A 20,191-nucleotide genomic window follows, 5' to 3' on the forward strand; every position below is an offset into this window, starting at 1 on the left:
GTTCCTTTTTATTGTGGAGGATTTACCCAGTGGGTGGGGTTAGACGATTGGCTTGTCAAGGTTTCCTGGTTAGGGAAGCTTGCGTCAGTGTTCTGGTGCGTGGAACTTGATTTCTTCTCTTTGGAGAGCAATGGAGTGCCCAGTAATGAGTTTTGAGATGGGTCTATGTGTTAGGTGTGACCTTGGGCAGCCTGTATGTTGACGTTCAGGGCTATGTTCCTGCGTTGCTGGAGAATTTGCGTGGTATGTCTTGCTCTAAAACTTATTGGCTCTTGGGTGGTGGTTGGTTTCAGTGTAAGTATGGAGGCTTTTGGACGGTCACTTATTACTTAAAGTTCCATGTAGTCAGGAGTTTTCTGGTGTTCTCAGGTTTTGGGCTTAAGTCTCCTGCCTCTGGATTTCAGTTTTATTCTTCCTGTAGTCTCAGGACTTCTCCAACTATACAGCACTGATAAGAAAACTTCTAGGTTAATAGCGAAAAGATTCTCCCCCGTTAGGGACACCCAGAGAGGTTCACAGAGTTACATGAAGAAGAGAAGAGGGAGGAGGAAGATAGAGATGAGCAGGAGGAGAAAAAGGGGGACTCAAGAGGAGAGAGACAGATCTACGCAGCTGTCTGTTCCCAGAGTGTTCTCTGTAGCCCAGTCACCTACAAAGATTCACAGAATTGGATTGGGAAGAGAAGGGGAAAGGAGGAAATAGAGGTGTTCTGAGGTAGAAAACAGAGAGTCAAGATTGGGAGAGAATAATCTTCGGTTTAAAAATAGGGCTTCTCTTCTTTTTTTTTGTAAGGTTATAGTGTATTGAAAATGAAAATTAAGGAGTAGTAGAGGAGTACTAGAGGACTTTAAAAGAAATAAGAGAAAAAGAAAAATAGAAAATAGAAGAGAAAAAGGAAAGAAAAAAAAAGAAGAAAAAAGAAAAAAAAAGAAAAAGAAAAAAAATTTTTTTTTCCCTAATTAAAAAAATCATAAAAATCTATGGAAATGAAAGTTAAGGAGTAATGGGGGAGTAGTAGGGAATTTTAAAGGAAAATAAAAGAGAAAAAATAAAAAATAAAAGGAAGAAAAAAAAAAAAGTAAAATTATATCTAGGAGTTTCTCTGGAGCTGTTGCGGTCAGTGTGGGTTCGGCTCAGTTTCAGATAGCTCCTCATTCCAGCTTACACTTCTCGATATCTACAGGCCCCTTCCGGTGTAGTCGGTGTTTTCTACAGGGACTTTATCTGTTGCACCAGCCCCTTCTGAAGCGGTTCCCTTTGTTTATTTGGCTTCTGTTTGCCGGTCTCTTCAGAGCCTCATTTCCGCCCTGACACAGGCGGGCGGAGGTGGACCCTTATTCAGGTAGCTAGTTCCGTCGCTCTGCGGGGAGGGGCTGACGCTGCAGGGAGGGGCTGGCGCCGCGGGGACGGGCTGGCGCTGCCAGGAGGGGCTGACGCTGCTCTCTCCGTCCGCGCTGCTCAGGCTCCCGGCTGCTCTATATGGAGCGCGCCCCGCGCTCCGCGAGGTTCCAGCCCTCGGGTGTTCCACAAAAGCACGGAAGGAAAAGCTGCGCCTGCTCTCTGTGCCTTCCCCGTCAGAGCAGTCCAGGCAGCGAGGGGCTTGGTGGGCGCACTCTCCCCAGGTGTGGCGCGCCCCCTCCCTTCCGCGGACCCAGTCTCAGTTTCCGCTGGCGCCAGTCAGGTGCGTGCGCCTTCTGCCCTCCGCGTCCCCAGCCCCAGTCCCCGCCCGCGCCGGTCGGGTGCCTGCGCCCTGTGTCTCGCCGCGACCTTCCCCTCCCCCCTGCCTCCGTCGGGGTTGGGCCAGTCCGCAGCCTGCGAGCTCTTCTCTGGACTTTCTCGGTCCCTTTGTTCTGCGAACGGCCGGCAGTGTGTTCGGGCCGGTTAATTTTCTCTCTCTCTTTTGGTCTCCCACAGTTCAAGTTGGCAACTCACAGAAGCTCCCTCCGATTGTCCTCAGGGCACTCAGGCCCGGACCCTACCCCAAGCAATGCCGCCTAAGACTCCCTTCCCAGGACGGATCTCCGTCCTTAGCTCTTTTGTCTCACTTTTTATCTTTTATATTTTGTCCTACCTCCTTTTGAAGACAATGGGCTGCTTTTCTGGGCGCCAGATGACCTCAGCTAGTGATCAGAAGTTGTTTTGCGAAGTTTGCTCTGCGTTCAGTTATTCTTTTGATGAATTTGTAGGAGAGAAAGTGGTCTCCCCATCCTACTCCTCCCCCATCTTGGCTCCTCCCCCCTGAATGTTGAGTTTTAAGCCAGCTTTTTCCACTCTCATCTTTCACCTTCATCAAGAGGCTCTTTAGTTCCTCTTTGCTTTCTGCCTTAAGGGTCGTGTCATCTACATATCTGAGGTTATTGATATTTCTCCCAGCAATCTTGATTCTAGCTTGTGTTTCATCCATCCCAGCATTTCACATGATGTACTCTGCGTATACGTTAAATAAGCAGGGTGACAGTATATAGCCTTGATGTAGTCCTTTCCCAGTTTGGAACCAGTCTGTTGTTCCATGTCTGGTTATGACTGTTGCTTCTTGATCTGCATAGCGATTTCTGAGGAGGCATGTAAGGTGGTCTGGTATTCCCATCTGTTGAAGAATTTTCCACAGTTTGTTGTGATCCATACAGTCAAAGGCTCTAGTGTAGTCAGTGAAGCAAAAGTAGATGTTTTTCTGGAATTCTCTTGCTTTTTCTATGACCCAGCAGATGTTGGCAATTTGATCTCTGGTTCCTCTACTTTTTCTAAATCCATCTTGTACATCTGGAAGTTCTTGGTTCATGTACTGCTGAAGCCTAGCTTTGAAGGATTTTGAGCATAACCTTGGTAGCATGTGAAATGAGTGCAACTGTGCAGTAGTCTGAGCATTCTTTGGCATTGCCCTTCTTTGAGATTGGAATAAAAACTGATCTTTCCCAGTCCTGTGGCCACAACTTTTCTTGTATATGAAGTGCAGCACTTTAATGGCATCATCTTTTAATATTTGAAGTAGCTCTGCTGGAATTCCATCACCTCCGCTAGCTTTGTTCATAGTGATGCTTCCTAAGGTCTACTTGACTTCACATTCCAGGATGTCTGGCTATAGGTGACCCATCCAGGTCATTAAGATCTTTTTTGTATAGTTCTTCTGTGTATTTTTCCCACCTCTTATTAATATCTTCTGCTTCTGTTAGGTCCATACTTTTTCTGTCCTTTATCATGCCCATCTCTGCATGAAATGTTCCCTTGATGCCTCTAATTTTCTTGAAGAGATCGATAGTCTTTCCCATTCTATTGTTTTCCTCTAGCTCTTTATTGTTCACTCAGGAAGGCTTTCCTGTCTCTCCTTCCTATTCTGTGGAACTCTGGATTCAGATGGGTATATATTTCCTTATCTCCTTTGCCTTTAGCCTCTCTTCTATTCTCAGCTATTTGTAAGGCCTCCTGAGACAACCGTTTTGTCTCTTTGCATTTCTTTTACTTGGGGATGGTTTTGATCACTGTGTCCTGTATAATGTTATGAATTTCCATCCATAGTTCTTTAGGCACTGTGTAATCAGATCTAATCCCTTGACTTTATTTGTCACTTCCACCGTATAATTGTAAGGTATTTGATTTAGGTCATACCTGAATGGGCTTCCTTGGTGGCTCAGACCATAAAGAGTTTGTCTGCAATGCGGGAAGCCCAGGTTACATCCCTGAGTCGGGAAGATCCCCTGGAGAAGAAAATGGCTACCCACTCTAGTATTCTTGCCTGGAGAATTTCATGGACAGAGGAGCCTGGCAGGTTATAGTCCCTGGGGTCACAAAGAGTTGGACAAAACTGAGTGACACACACACACACACACACACACACACTCCCTGAATGGCCTAGTGGTTTTCCCTACTTTCTTCAATTTAAGTCTGAATTTTGCAATAAGGAGTTCATGATCTGAGCCATAGCCAGCTTCCAGTCTTGTTTTTGCTGACTGTATAAAGCATCTCCATCTTTGGCTGCAAAGAATATAATCAGTCTGATTTTGGTATTGACCCTCTGGTGATGTCCGTGTGTAGAGTTGTCTCTTGTGTTGCTGAAAGAGGTTGTTTGCTATGACCAGTGTGTGTTCTCTTGGCAAAACTTGGTTTGCCCTGCTTCATTCTGTACTCCAAGGCCAAACTTGCCTGTTACTCCAGGTATCTCTTGACTTCCTACTTTGCATCCCAGTCTCCTATAATGGAAAGGACATCTTTTTTGGGTGTTAGTTCTAGAAGATCTTGTAGGTCTTCATAGAACTGTTCAACTTCAGCTTCTTCAGCATTAGTGGTTGGAACATAGACTTGGATTACGGTGATATTGAATGGTTTGCCTTGGAAGTGAACAGAGATCATGCTGTCATTTTTGAGATTGTACACAATTACTGCATTTTGGACTCTTTTGTTGACTATGAGAGCTACTCCATTTCTTTGAAGGGATTCTTGCCCACAGTAGTAGATATAATGGTCATCTGAATTAAATTCTCACATTCATTTTAGTGAACTAAAATTTCACTCATTTTAGTTCACGGATTGCTAAAATGTTTATGTTCACTCTTGCCATCTTTTGCTTGACCACATCCGATTTACCTTGATTCATGGGCCTAACATTCCAGGTTCCTACGCAATATTGTTCTTTATAGCGTTGGACTTCACTTTCACCACCAGACACATCCCCAGCTGGGTGTTGTTTCCGCTTTGGCTCAGCTGCTTCATTCTCTCTAGAGTTATTTCTCCACTCTTCTCCAGTAGCAAATTGGGTACCTACCGACCTGGGGAGTTCATCTTTCAGTGTCATATCTTTTTGCCTTTTCATACTGTTCATAGGGTTCTGAAGGCAAGAATACTGAAGTGGCTTGCCATTCCCTTCTCCAGTGGATGACATTTTTTCAGACCTCTCCACCATGACGCATCTGTCTTGGGTGGCCCTGCACAGCATGGCTCATAGTTTCACTGAGTTAGACAAAGGTATGGTCCAAGTGATCAGTTTGGTTAGTTTTCTGCGATTGTGGTTTTCATTCTGTTTGCCCTCTGATGGATGAGGATAAGAGGCTTGTGGAAGAGGCTAGCCCCTTAGTCGCTCCCTGAGAGGAGGGAGTCTGGTCAGCTCTGGGGTAACCTGTTCCTGGCATTCCCAAGGGGGCCTCTGTCGCCTGGCAGGGAAACCAGGATCTGTCCAGCAGATTGCCAGCTTCCTCCTGGAGGCAGAGGAGAGCCTCGCACTCTGGGGTCTTCAAGGGTGTATGTGTGTGTGTGTGTGTGTTGGGGGCGGGTGTGTGTACGTGTGGGGTGTGTGTGTAGGGGGGGTTGTGTGTGTGTGTGGGGGGTGTTGGAGAGGATTAATTCACAGTTTCTATCAGAATTTGAAGAAGGTTTTTTTAATTTTAAAAAAGATGATAAGAACTGTTGCTTCCAAGATAAACACCCAACTTGTCGATTTGCTGGTGTCTTGAGAAGAGTCAGGAGGGATGGGGCAGCCGACTCACTGATAAGAGGATATGTTAGTCGCTCAGTCATGTCCGACTCTTTGTGACCCCGTGGACTGTAGCCCGCCAGGCTCTTTTGTCCATGGAATTCTCCAGGCAAGAACACCAGAGTGGGTTGCCATTTCCTTCTCCAGATAAGAGGATGGTGGACTGGTTTTTATCGAATTAAAGTGCTACATAGATTTGTCGGCTAAAGGGGCACAGTGAGGTGACTGTGATGTTTTCCAGGGCAGGCTGGCTAGAGGCAGTCCACTCAGAGACCAGCTGGGCCCGAGGGGCTGACACAGCAGTGGCTCGGGGAGTACTTGACCTCAGGGCGGCCATTGAGGGATGCCTTTGTCCGCGTCCAGAGCACCTTCTTCCTGGTTGCTGAATCCCTCGCAAGCCCAGCTGCCCACCTCAGAACTGCCCTGAAACCATGGGCATGAGAGCAGGGGAAGGACGTGTGGAGTGTAGGGGCAGACGAGCCAGGAAGCCTGGGGTCACTCATCCCTCAGTGGCGCTCGGCTCCCGTGTGAGGACCCTCCTTACCCTGGCTCTTCGCTGGAACCTGGCCAGCCCCTGTTTCCCCCTGTCCATCTGCCAGGGTGCCTGCTATTACAGTCACATGGTCTGTGCCCCACATGGTGCTCGGCCGTCACCTGCAGCCTGACCAGAGCTCTGTCAGCTCTTGTCAGGAGCAGGAGGGAACTTGGGTCTGGTCTCTGGAGGTTACTGCAAGGTCCCTGGCTCTCTGTTCATGTTTTTACTGAGGTTCCTAGTCTGTTCGTGGGTTTCCCTCATCTTACTTGGAGAGGGGAGCGTTATAGACCAGTTCTTGGGGAACCCGTGTCCTCTGGGCTATGCACTACATAGCCAGTTTACAGAGCCACGAGCCCACCGCACACGGGGCTGGCTCTCACAGCCACGTGTAGAGAGGGTTGTATTTGCCCCATCTGTCACCTTGGGCACAACTGTGTCACCAGGAAGTGTGTTTTTCTGGAGTCACTGCTCGCAAGTGGGGGAACCCCGGTCAGAACCTGCTTTGCTTCCCCATGCGGCGTGTGGCAGGTGCCTGCTTGGAGAGCACATTCACCCCCATAATCTCTCACTTGCAGATTCACTCATCCATTCTCTAGATACTTTTGAGCGCCTGCTGATTACCAAGTGGGCTGCTGGCCCAGGAAGTGAGGTGGGGAGGGCTGAGGCCTGACCTGTGCTTTCTCTGCTGGGCAGTAGCCAGGAGATCAGGGCTGGTGACGGTTTCAGAGTTGCCCTAGGTGGGGAGGAGAGCTGCGCCAGGGGTCTTTCCAGACTCTGAGTAGGGCCATTAGATTAGCGTCCAGATGTCCTGGACTCCTCGGGAAGGCAGACTTGGAGAGCTGTGGGACGAAGCTGTGTGGGAGGACTGGGGTGGAGGTGGAGGGTGGTGGGGTGGGGTGGGGTGGGAGGGGGTGAGCCCATGGGAGGGAGAGGCTGTGAAGGGAAGGGATGTGGCCTGCAGGACCTTGTGGGTCTTCTCGGGTCTGCAGTGGTGTCTGGTGGCCTCTGGAGGACCTCTGGGTAATCTGCAGTGAAGAGAATGCTAAGGCACCTGTAGTTTTGAATACACACGGAAGTCTGTTAGGCCTGACTGACAGAGTGCAGGATGAGGTGTAGCAGGTCATGGGTGTCCGACTCTGGGGGTTGTGATGCCACACGACTGACTCTTCAGTATGTTTGCTGTATGGTGCATGTTCTAAGCTAAGTTTGACATTTCCAAATATTTGGAGATTTTCTAGATGTGTTTCTGATATAGATTTGCAATTTAATTCTGCTGTGGTAAGAGAACATACATGTATGATTCCAGTCCTTTTTTATTTATTGAGACTTGTCTTTTAGTGCCAGATGTGGTCTATCTTCGGAATGTTCCACCACACTTGAAAAAAACTGCGTATATTATTGTTTTTGGGTGGGGTGTTTTATAAATGTTAGTAACAACAGCAGCAACTTTCAGGTTGGTTGGTATGTTGTTTAGTGTTCTATATCCTTACTGATTTTTTACTTTTTTATCGGTTATCAAGAGAAGAATATTGAAATCTTTGACCATCACTGTGGATTTATTTTTCCTTTCAGTGCTGTCAGTTTTTACTTCATGTGTTTTGAAGCTCTCTTATTCAGTACGTGAATGTTTATGATGGTTATGTCCTGTTAATAGACTTTTCTTTTAATCATTTCAAAATGTCCTTCCTTATCCCTGGTAATAGTCCTTCCTCTGAGTGCTACTTTACTTGAGGTTAGTATAGCCCCTGTATCTTTCTTTTGATTGGTATTGACTGACTGAGAGTTGTTGAGTCGTATCTGACTCTTTGGGACCCCATGGTCTGTCCATGAAACTCTCCAAGCAAGAATACTGGAGTGGATTGCCATGCCTTCTCCAGGGACTCTTCCTGACTCAGGGAGCAAACCCGGATCTCCTGCATTGCAGGTGGGTTCTTTATGTCTGAGCCACCAGGGATTAGTATTAGTTTATTTTAACAAGGCTGCATATTGTCACCCTGCCTATTTAACTTATATGCAGAGTACATCATGAGAAACGCTGGCCTGGGAGAAGCACAAGCTGGAATCAAGATTGCCGGAAGAAATATCAATAACCTCAGAGATGCAGATGACACCACCCTTATGGCAGAAAGTCAAGAGGAACTAATTAGCCTCTTGATGAAAGTGAAAGAGGAGAGTGAAAAGGTTGGCTTAAAGCTCAACATTCAGAAAACTAAGATCATGGCATCTGGCCCCATCACTTCATGACAAGTAGATGGGGAAACAGTGGAAACAGTGGCTGACTTTATTTTTCTGGGTTCCAAAATCACTGCAGATGGTGATTGCAGCCATGAAATTAAAAGACGCTTACTCCTTGGAAGGAAAGTTATGACCAACCTAGACAGCATATTAAAAAGTAGAGACATTACTTTGCCAACAAAAGTCTGTCTAGTCAAGGCTATGGTTTTTCCAGTGGTCATGTATGGATGTGAGAGTTGGACTGTGAAGAAAGCTGAGCGCCAAAGAATTGATGCATTTGAACTGTGGTGTTGGAGAAGACTCTTGAGAGTCCCTTGGACTGCGAGGAGATCCAGCCAGTCCATCCTAAGGCAGATCAGTCCTGGGTGCTCATTGGAAGGACTGATGTTGAGGCTGAAACTCCAATACTTTGGCCACCTTATGCAAAGAGGTGACTCACTGGAAAAGACCCTGATGCTGGGAGGGATTGGGGGCAGGAGGAGAAAGGGACGACAGAGGATGAGGTGGTTGTATGGCATCACCGACTCGATGGACATGTGTTTGAGTAAACTCTGGGAGTTTGTGATGGACCGGGAGGCCTGGAGATCTGCGATTCATAGTGTCGCAAAGAGTCGGACACGACTGAGCGACTGAACTGAACTGAACTGAGGTAGCCAACAACCCAACAGTGTCTGTCAGTTTCAGACACTCACCAGAGGTGGCATTCTTTGACCAGGGTGGTTTGTTCCTGCTTGAACTGCAGGTCCCATGCAGTGAGGGGTGGGGCGAAGACACCTTAATGCCTCTCTTGTCTCCGCCAGCAAGCTTCCTTGTTCATGATGACAGTGATGGTTCTCTTGACACAGTGAGTACAGCCCAAGCCTAATCAGTCTTCTGAAAGATCATCTTCTTGATGTCCTTAGAGTTATTTGTTACTGTAGGCAGATTAAAAACAAGGTCTATCAAGCCCAGGATGTTTGTCCCCTGAATTATGTTTAAAATTGCTTTAACTTAAAAATTGAAATTTGTTACAGAATTTGGTGTGTATTTTAGGAAGATGAATATATATTTTATTACAGAATGAGAAAACAGAAATATTCTCTGAGAAGCAGTATGTCCTTCTCAGTGTTGGTGGCTGTTTTCGTAACTCTATACTGTCATAACTGCTCAGGACTAAGAATTTTAAAACTGTTTTTTTCTGCCCCTTTGCTTTTAGGTAGATCTGCTGTATGATATTGTACTAGAAAATAGGAATCTCTCCTAATTTGTAAAAGAAAAAGATTTAATTACTTCTTCCAGTAATTAGTTCCTACATTTATCAGTTTTCATGTTAGGAAATTTGATATGTTTTAAGGAACATGGATTTTGGGATTCCTTAAACCTGGAGAAATGCCAACTCTTCTACTTGGGAACTTACCTTTTAGGCTCTCCCTTTTCTGATCTGCAAAATGGGTGTTTCTACCTCAAGAGTCTCAGTGTGTATTAAAACACAGTAGTGCCCGGGCCAACACCTGATATGGTAGGTGTTAAATAGGTGTTAAACATGGGTTTGAGTAAACTCGGGGAATTGGTGATGGACAGGGAGGCCTGGCGTGCTGCGATTCATGGGGTCGCAAAGAGTTGGACATGACTGAGAACTGAACTGAACTGAAGTGTCATTTTGCTATTTGTTTTCTACTTGTCATATCTGTTCTTTGTTCTTTTTCACTTTTCTTTTTTTGTATGAATTTAGTAGTTTTGTTTGATTCCATTTTATCACCATTACTGGTTTATTAGCTACTTCGCTTTTTAAAAAGTGTTTCTTTTAGTGGTTATTCTGATGGGTAAGATATACATATCTAACTTATCATAGTTCACCTTCCAACCACTCATGTGCAGTGTTAATAGTATACTTCTTTTCCCCCTTCCATTCTCTTAAAATTGTCATACATGTGTTGAAAACCTAGAAATACATTTTTATTATTTTTGCTTTAATCAGTTCCCTTTTAAAGAGATTGAAAAGATAGGAAGAAAAGCGTGTGTGATTTCCCACTCCTGGTGCTCCCATTCCTTTGTATGGATCTCAGTTTCCACCTGTAGCATTCTCCTGCCTAAAGGACTTTTACCATTTCTTGGGGTGCAGGCCTGCCTGGGGTACAATTCTCTCCATTTCTGTTTGTCTTACAAAGTGTTTATTTGCCATGATTTTCAGAGGATAGCTTGTTGGGTGTGGGCTTCCCAGTTTCATTACTGTAAAGACATTTAAAGTATTAAATGTCCCTGCCCTCTGGCCCTCATGTGTTCTCACCAGGAGCCTGCTGTCCTTCTTACCTTTCCTCCACCTCACATGGTTTTTCCTCTTTTCCCTTCTGTGAGTCTCTGTCACTGGTGTTCAGACAAGGCAAGCCTTGGTGCAGCTCTCTAGCTTTGTGGTTTACCTCACATTTGGATATCTGGGGCCGTTGTATCTTCACAGTGCATTTATGTCTTCCAACCCCTCTCCTTCCAGGACTCTTAACAAGTTTGGTGTTATCCTACGGGTCACTACTGCCTTTTGCTTTTTTTCTCTTTGAGTATTTTTTTCTTCTTTGTGTGAGGGCAAAATTTCAACAAAGAAAATGTCAGCAGGAGTGAATTTGGTAGCTTCCTATTTCCCTTGGGTGTGTGGTGTGGCTGCACTTCTCCCCAGGAAGCACTTGGGAGCAGGCCATCTGTGCATCCAGCCCCCAGCCTCATCTTCTCATCCCTGCCACTGCTTCTCCCCACGCTGCCTCATCTCCAGAAACAGAAGCCGCTGCTGGCACAAACCCTCTTGCTTCAGATGGACTATCCATAAGCTAAACTTCCCAGAAAAATAACCCGAAAGGTAACCCCTGGAAGCTCTTTTAGGTAAGATGCTTGAGTTCTGATAGGCTACAGTTGTGTGATAATCGTCACAGCTGGAGGCAGCACGGCAGCCAGTTAGAGTCTAGCAGCCACGTTTACAGGCTCCTGCTCCACCCAGCACGCGCTTATATGTGTTATCTCACATGCCTCTCAAACCCTCTGGGATGGGCGTGTGTCCTGGGGCCGAGACTCAGAGAGTGAAAGTCCTTCCTGGCCAAGGCCGGGCAGTTAGCAAGGTGCCCTGTGTGCTGGTCGTATCCTGCCCTCTGACTCCACACTCCCCGCCTAAGCCTGTGTGTTCTCTCCTGGGCCATTCTGTTGTTATCGTTTAAACCCACATTTAATTTGAGATATGAAAATTGTGCATTACCTCCATTTAAGAGATGATACACCATTCTGAGAATTCTGTGTTTTCCGGCCATACTTCTGATATGGTTACTGACATCTGCTTATTTTAATGTGTTTTGACATGTGTTGAATTGGGACTAATTTGGATGTGAGTCAGGCTTTGCGTGTGTGTCAGAGCTGACCCATCTGCTGTGCAAGTGTGTTTTAGAAAAGGAGCAGGTTCCTAGCTGGGCAAGGTGATCTTTTCCCACTTCCCTCTGTGTGTGATCTGTTGTCTGAAGTATTGTGTTAAGAATATGGAGAAAGTTGAGAAGTGATTTGGAAAGAGGGCAGTGCAGAGTCTGTGCTGGAGGGCAATCCAGAAACAGATGAGCTGATGGAAGGAGCCAAGATGCTCACATCCTGTAATTGGTAAAGGTTGATATTATAACATCTTTTTGGATTTTGGAAAGAAGAAATGAGAAATAGGATAAATGATTAGATGCTTTATGTTCCCAGATCTTCAAAATCCAACTTGAAAGCACTCTCTAGGGGAACCTTTTCAGATGTCCCACCCCCCAAGACTGATCTTTCCTTCCTTAGGGTATCATGGCGAATATTACCAACAGACTTGTATTTGTATTTTCTCATCTGTTACTTGTTAGTGGCCTGCAACTACTTTACTGGAAAAAAAAATCCCTAACTAGGTAAGAGAGTAGAGACTAGAGACTGTACTTCTTTAGTCTCTCACAAAGTACACTGCTGCGCTTGGCATCTCCTCTGCAGACTTCACTGCTGAGTTGGGAGGGGCATCCTCTGCCCCGAGGGTGGCGGACACCATGGGCAGGAGCGCTTGAGCAGCGTCTGCCTTACAGGTGTCCTTGAGCGCCAATCCTGCCTGGGAAACTGGAGGTTCAGAAGTGACCAAGCCAAGCTCTTCCCCTCATGGAGCTTACGTTCAGCTGGGGAGACCTGACGACCAGCAGAGTGGTGGAAATCTTCTAGCACAGTAAAGACAGGGTGACGTGAGGGTTCCAGGGGCCAAGTGGGGCTGCTCTGTGGGCAGTGGGGACCTGAGTGAGGCGGAGGAGAAGCCATCAGAGCTCTGTGGTGAGGGGTGCCGTGGGAGGGCTGTACCGTGGCCATGGTCTGTGAGAACGTGGGGGTGAAGCAGCCAGTGTGGTAGAGAGGCGTGGGGCAGTGCCAGGAGGGGAGGTCAAGGAACCCGTTGGGCTGGAGTGGCCTGTGATGGCAGAGCAGGGGTGGCCCTGGGCTGAAGGGCTGTCTCCAGGCTCCATCGGGCTGCTGCGAGGGGAACAGGGGGCAGGTGCGGGGTGTGGGTGAGAAAGCAGTGGGAGTCTGGGGATAGCAGGAGTGGTAACAGTGATTGACGTGACTGGATTCAAGATCCATCTTGAAGGGACCGGAATATGAGGAAGGGGAAGCCGGGTTGATGCTTAGGTTTGGGGCTGAGTAGTTGGTCCCTGGGCTTCCCTGGTGGCTCAGTGGTAAAGAGTCCGCCTGCAATGCAGGAGATGTAGGCTTGATCCCTGGGTTGGGAAGATCCCCTGAAGAAGGAAATGGCAACCCACTCCAGTATTCTTGCCTGGAAAATGCCATGGATGGAGGAGCCTGGCAAGCGACAGTCCATGGGGTTGCGAAGAGTCGGACACAACAGTCCATGGGGTCGCAAAGAGTCAGGCACGACTGAGTGACCGAACAACAAACTTATCCCTGATGGGGAGAAACAGTAATTCTTCTCATGTTAAATTCGGGAGGCCTGTTTCATGTTCAAAGGGAGATGTGAAGGGCACAGTTGGATTTGTGAGCTGAGTCACGCAGAGGCTGGGGCTGGAGGCCACCCTGTGAGCCGTCATGGTGGAGGGTGCCTGTGCGGCTGCAGCAGTGGACATCATCCAGGGAGTGGGAGGGCCTGAGGCTGGGCCTGGGCTGCACCAGCATTTTCAGAGCAGGACGGAAAGGAGGAGGAGGAAGCAAGGAGAGAGAGGGCCCATGACGAGGCAGGAAGAGGGGGAGGAGAGCCCGGAGAGCGCTGTGTCCTGCAGCTCCTGTGACACTGTAAGCTGAGCAGCAGTGGGAGAGCCTGCCGGCCTGGCTGAGGGGCTGGAGGGGAGCCTGCGGCTGGGTGGGGAGAGGGCCTGGCTGAGGGGCTGGAGGGGAGCCTGCGGCTGGGGGGTCAGCAGCCCGACTCAGTGCACGCGGGTGTTAGGATCCTCATGTGTCTCAGGCGGTGACCCCGGTGTTTGGGAATGGCTCCCAGACTGACTCTGAAGGCAGCTGCAGGAGGCATTCTGGACACTTCTGAGCAGTGATGGCATGTCTGGCTGGCCCTGTGGGCCTCACAGGTGACTGCTCAGTGGAGAGCAGGCTCTGGGTGTGAGAGCTCTGGAGCTCCGGAGAGCTCTCCTCTCCTGCCTGCAGTGCTCTGGAGATGCCCTGGGCTGGCCGTGTGGCCAGGCCTGTCCTGGAGGGAGAGCCAGCAGTTGCAAGCTGCTGGCCCCCGCCCTCTCCTGCTGTGTGCAACCATATTGATGGAGGCACCGGTTTCCTTCTGTTGGTTTTGTTTCGTTCAGTAGATTAGAATGTCCTGGAGAACGATTAAAAATCAAGTCGTATTGTAACTATTCTTGTGATTTAACAGGATTCTGTGGTCAGACCTTTTGTTGCTGCTGCTGCTAAATCACTTCAGTCGTGTCCGACTCTTTGCAACCCCATGAACGGTAGTCCACCAGGCTTTTCTCGTGGAATTCTCCGAGCAGGAATACTGGAGTGGATAGCCATTCCTTTCTCCAGGGGAATCTTCTCAACCCAGGGGTTGAACCTGGGTCTCCTGCATTGCGGGCAGATTCTGTACTGTCTGATCCACCAGGGAAGCCCATGTTCCCTTATTGTTTCTTTAATATCTGTAGGTTCTATAGTGATGTCTCTTTCATTCCCAACACTTGTCATCTGTGTCTGTCTTTTCTTCTCCCCTCCTTTCCTTGTTTGGCCTGGCTAGAATTTTTTCAGTTTTGTAGATTTCTTTTTAGCAGGGTCAGCTTTGGGGCTAATTTTTTTTTCCCCCTACTTTTTTGTTTGTCCTCATTTGTCTTGATTTGTGCTCTTTGTTTTTACTTTCCCTTGGCTTGTTTTTGGTTTGATTTTTTACTTTTTTATTTAAAAATTTATTTATTTTTGGCTGCACTGGGTCTTTGTTGGTGCATGTGGGCTTTCTCTAGTTGTAGTGAGCAGGGACCACTCTTTCTTGCAGTTCATGGGCTTCAGTGTGGTGGCTTCTCTTGTTGGGGAGCATGGGCTTTAGAGCTTGGGCTTTGTTAGTTGCAGCCTGTGGGCTCAGTAGTTGCAATACACAGGCTTAGTTGCCCCGTGGCCTATGGAGTCTTCCCAGAGCAGGGACTGAACCTGTCTGTGTCCCCTGCACTGGCAGGCAGATTCTTAGCCACCGGACCACCAGGGAAGTCCTTTTTTTTTTTTTCTTTTTTTTAAGGTGAAAGGTAAGGAAATTAATTTGAGACCTTTGTTCTTGTCCAACACAAGCATTCAGTACTATAATTTCCCCTGGTAAGCAGTGATTTAACTCTGTCTACAAATTATGATAATGTGTTTTATTTTCATTTCAATCACAGTAATTCCTAGTTTTCCTTATGACTTCTTCTTGATCCACAGGTTATTTAGAAAAAATTCTGAATAATATTTGGAGATTTTTTTTCACTTATTTTCTGTTATTTATTATGTATTTCTGTATTTCTAACTTAATTCTTTGTGATCGCAGAATGTACTTTGAATTCTTTTGAATGCATATTTGGTCAAATTGGTTGATACTGTTGTTAAGGGATTCTGTATCTTCACTGATTTTCTTCCTTTTTTAAAATCAGTAATGGAAATAAAAGTATTAAAGTTTCCAACTCTAATTGTGAATTAATTTATAATTAGTTATCTATCATATCTAATATGCCACTTTAATGGCAAAAAGGGAAGAGGAACTAAAGAGCTTCTTGATGAGGTGAAAGAAAGTGAAAAAAAACTGGCTTAAAACTCAGCATTCAAAAAGCAAAGATCATGGCATCTCGTCCCATCACTTTATGGCAAATAGATGGGGAAGCAATGGAAACAGTGAGAGACTTTATTTTCTTGGGCTCCAAAATCACTGCAGATGGTGATTGCAGCCATGACATTAAAAGGCACTTGCTGCTTGGACGAAAAGCTATGACAAACCTAGACAGTGTATTCAAAAGCAGAGATATCACTTTGCCGGCAAAGGTCCGTATAGTCAAAGCTATGGTTTTTCTGGTAGTCATGTATGGATGTGAGAGTTGGACCATAAAGAAGGCTGAGCACCAAAGAATTGATGCTTTCAAACTATGGTGCTGGAGACAACTCTTAAGAGTTCCTTGGATTGCAAGGAGATCAAACCAGTCAATCCTAAAGGAAATCAGTCTTGAATATTTATTGGAAAAACTGATGTTCAAGCTGAAGCTCCAGTACTTTGGCCGCCTGATGTGAAGAACTGACTCACTGGAAAAGACCCTGAAGCTAGGAAATGAAAGACTGAGGGCAGGAGGAGAAGGGGACAACAGAGGATGAGATGGTTGGATGGCATCACCAACTCAATGGACATGAGTTTGAGCAAGCTCCAGGAGTTGGTGATAGACAGGGAAGCCTGGCATGCTGCAGTCATGGCATTCCGAAGAGTCAGACATGACTGAGTGACTGAACTAAATTGAACTGAATTATTATTAATTGTATTAATTAATCAGTTGATTTTAAATTAAAACATTAAAAGACTTTAAATAAAATATTATACTGCTTCAGGTATACTGCAAGAACCCTAAAACAGTGTTTACCCATCTCTTGATCATATTTATTTCAAATTCCTTTTCTAATTGTTTCTACATCTAGGTTATCTCTGAGTCTGGTTCTGTTGATTATTACTTCAGTGGAGTTTTATTTCCCTTGCTTTGTCACTGTAATTTCTGACTGAATGGTGGGCCTTGTGTATAGGGCAGTAGAGTGGAGGTCAGCAGGCTTTTCCTATAATGAGCTTGCTGGTAACTATTTTGAACTTTGAGAATCATGTGTGGTTTCTGTTGTGTATTATTTTTCTGTTTGTTTTCTTTTAAAATAACCCTTTAAAAAGGTAACAGCCATCCTTAGCTCACAGCCTGTGTGGAAACATGGGCTGACTTTGGCCTGCATGCCAACCTCTGCAGGAGAGAACGAGGTAAAGTGTTTACAGGTCTTATTCTGCTGGGATGGTGATGTCGGGGCTGGGCTGGGCTTGGGGTTTGTTGCTGTGGTTACCTCTGCACTGCTGCTTTCAGAACATCTCCTTCCTGTGCTGACAGTGCAGACTGAGTGGCCAGAGCAATCTCCACCCTCAGCTGAAGGCCTTCCCTTTGGTCTGTGTCTCAGAGGGATTGCCTTCCATGGTTTTGCTTCCTGCCATAGACTGTTCTCCTTGGCTGCTGGGTGTTTGCTGGGCCACTGCAGGTCGTTGGGTGAGTGTGGGGAGCTCCCTCTTGCGCCTCTGTCCGAGGGGGCGCCTTCATAGAGATCCTGTCTTCCTTCCTATGTCAGCCACTCTGCTTGTGTCTTTGGTTGTTTTTGTGCCAGAGAGTTTCCTTCTCGTCCCCCCAGACAGGAGGATTTCATGGTCTGTACCCAGAGGGGTTTCTGCCTCCCAGCACAGCAGTCTCCATGTGTCTTGGTGCTTTTGTTCAGTACAGAAGAGCTCGGGGGTGTGTGTGTGTGTGTGTGTGTGTGTGTGTGTGTGTGTGTGTGCGCGCGCGCGCGTGTGTGTGTGCATGCGTGTGCCGTGAGTGTGTGTGTGTGTATGCGTGTGCCGTGACAGTGCCCACTGAGTGCTTGTTTAGTCTACTCTCTTCAATCCACTTAAAGCTTAAAGGTTTTTAAAGTGTAGTGCTAGGAAAGAGGTACAGATTTTGAGTCTGGTTCCTATTACAGAGTCTAATGAAGAAATGACTCCATGGCATGTTTAACATTCCCAGTGGAGAGCCGTGGTAAGGAGAAGGGTATCCCTGGTGGTCAGGGTTACAGCTTGCTTGGGGCTCTTGTTTCGGTCCAGCTGCTTCTACGTGCCTGCTGTGGTCCGTGGCTGCTGGCTCTGTAACTCCAGGGAGCCTCCCATGGAAAACAGAAGGCAGCTTGAGTGTTGCAGCCGTGACTTTGCAGAGCTCAGTGGCCTGAGGGATGTCTCGTCAGTATGTGGTCTCTCGGGTTTGCTGAACTTGGAGTGAAAGTGAAGTAATACCTTTAAAGCACTCATATAAGTGGACAGAATTACAGCAGACTACATGAAAAACCCTCGTATTTTTAGTTCAGCATTTCAAAATTACATGATTGTGAATAATAGTTGAAGGTGGAACGTTACTAAGTAGAAGATGTTTTCATGTGCCTTCGTGAGCTCAGCTTTAACGTCAAGAAGTGACACTGTTTTGGGTCAGTTCATAGTTGAGTAAACTGTGCAATCCATCATTCCAAAAGAGCAGGAAGCCCTGAGGGTGGCTCCTGCCCAGGGTCCCCGTGGAAGGCTTAATTCTAACCGCAGCATTGCCTCTTCCTCAGATCCCGATGCAGAGGTGTGTCTCCACGTGCTGCGCCTCGTCCAGTCTGTGGTGCTGGAGCCAGAAGTCTTCTCCAGGTCAGCCTCTGAGTTCCGGAGCTCCTTGCCCCTGCAGCGCATCCTGGCTATGGCCAAGAGCCGCAACCCCCACCTGCAGACCGTGGCCCAGGAGCTCCTGGAGGACCTGCGTGCTCTGGAGCGTGATGTGTAGGGGTGCTCATGCACCATCTCCTCCCCGGGTCCCCACTTTGTCCTCCAAAGTCACCAGCCGTGTGCCATGTTACACATGCAGATGTGATGACTAGCGATGGGTGTGAATTGATATGTATCTACAGGACTTCCTCTTGGAAGTAAAAATTCTTGTGGGTGATTGGTTAACCTTGCCAAAAGGGGAGCCTGAGGAAGGATCTGTCCTTCCAGAAAGGCCCATGTCAGCTGCAGCCAGAAGAGGGCCTTCTCAGAGCGGCTCCTGCTGCCCAGGAGACTCTGAGACCTGTTGGCTCCCCCTAAAAGTGGGAGGTTAAATAACCACCTACCCCATTGGTCAGCATTTTCCTGAGATACATTTTTTGAAAAACAATTCATTCTCTCTAATGATTGCAATTAATCCCCCCAGTTCATGTTTACCTTTCTACCTTTTGGTGAACTTGTTATTTCAGATGACATTGGACATTATAGTTCTGTATTTTTTTTGCCTCTTTTGTTTTTGAATAAATAAAGCCAGCAGAGTCATTGATGTGCTATAACTGTTGTTTTCTGAAGTATTATAAACTTGGTATTAGGAAGTTGCATATTACAATGCATATACGTGGCTGGAGAAAAAACTCTCCTTACATTGTTCTGGACCCTTTGGCTATAAACTCAGGGATCCAGTTTTTCATATGAGATTATCATGGCATGGGCCTTCGCACAGTTGCTTGAAGTTCTTTAAATGATGTGCACAGGTGTGTGTCCTTCTCAACTGTGTCTGGGCCTCTGGCAGAGAACAGAGAAGGGTGCTCTCTGTTTCTCGTGGTGCTGTGATGTGTGAGCAGAGTCTCCTCTGTCACTCCTTAGAGTCACGGCAGCATGTGCTAGGTCCATCAGGATGATGGTGCAGGCCCGTGGGCTCTGGGAGTTCTGCAGGTGCAAAAACACAGGCTAGCGTCCTTTCCCGCGGCAGCCCCAAGCACATGCGTATGCTGTTTCTGTGTGCATGGCAGTTTGGAATAACTTCATTTTCTTTTAAGCAGATCTTACAGGCTTTGTGCAGTTTATGGCTGAGTCTGAATGAAGGAGCTTATATATATACACAGTTGCTTGAATTTCACAAGCTGACATATTGTGGAACCTGGCTCATCAAAAGCAGAGAAAAGTTGTAAAAGGCAATTTAAAATTCACGGAGGCAGACATTGGTCCATCTGTGCTGTGTGGTGCTGTGGGCCCTGATGACTGGCAAATAAAATTGAGGACGTTGTGTTTTTGTTCTTTTTCTAGCATAGTATCATTTTCATTTTGGTTATTTGCTTGATAAGGTAATGAGAGATAAACTAGTTGTAATTAGTTGTGCTGTCTCTAGAAATGCAGGGTCTTTTTCCTGCCAAAAATGGGATCGGTGGCATATAGAGAAAAATGGAACTGGGCCAAGCCCGTGACTGTCATGTAGTTTAGCTAATTAGTAGATGAATGTGATTAAGAAGGATATGTTTTTTTTCCTCCTAATTTTAAAGTGCTAAAGATAGCAAGGGTTCTTACGAAAACTCCTTCAGAAAGAAACATGCAAAATACGTATTTTGAATGTATATTACAGGAAAAGTACTTAAGGCCAATTTTCAGGAGTGACTAGCCTTTCTAATATTTCTACTTTTCTTATGAAGGTCAAGGGGAAAACACGGAATCTTCATTTTTTTTTTTTGCATCTAAAGATCTAAAGAAAACTCATTTTAAAAAGTGTTCATTGAAGTATGTACATGGCAGTGTCTGAGGTCACTTGTGAATTTTAAAATCAGAAACAGCAGCAGTGAAATGGTATCTGTTTTTTAAATTTAAGCTCTAAATAATTCCTTTTCTATTCATTACATGAAGGAACTTCTCTCCTTGGTTTGTCAGCTTGTTTGTAAAGGCGTGAAGCCTGCCAGGCCCACAGGCAGACCTCACTCCCTCTCTAGTCTCGCCCCAGCCCAGCCGGTGATCAGGGAAGGCCTCA

General features: G+C 46.5%; 1 protein-coding gene across 2 annotated transcripts in view; it reads left to right on the forward strand.

Moving 5' to 3' along the window:
* The window catches only part of HSF2BP (heat shock transcription factor 2 binding protein), an 86,410-nt gene extending 67,665 nt beyond the window's left edge, over nucleotides 1-18,745 (forward strand). For both annotated transcript variants that reach the window (XM_061167493.1, XM_061167495.1), the window contains exon 9: nucleotides 18,009-18,745. In XM_061167493.1, the coding sequence (XP_061023476.1) occupies nucleotides 18,009-18,217 (209 nt within the window). In that variant the 3' untranslated portion in view covers nucleotides 18,218-18,745. The remainder of the gene's footprint in view (nucleotides 1-18,008) is intronic.
* Nucleotides 18,746-20,191: the final 1,446 nt, after the last annotated feature.

Source organism: Dama dama, chromosome 19, assembly GCF_033118175.1.
Source record: "Dama dama isolate Ldn47 chromosome 19, ASM3311817v1, whole genome shotgun sequence".
Lineage (NCBI taxonomy): Eukaryota > Metazoa > Chordata > Mammalia > Artiodactyla > Cervidae > Dama > Dama dama.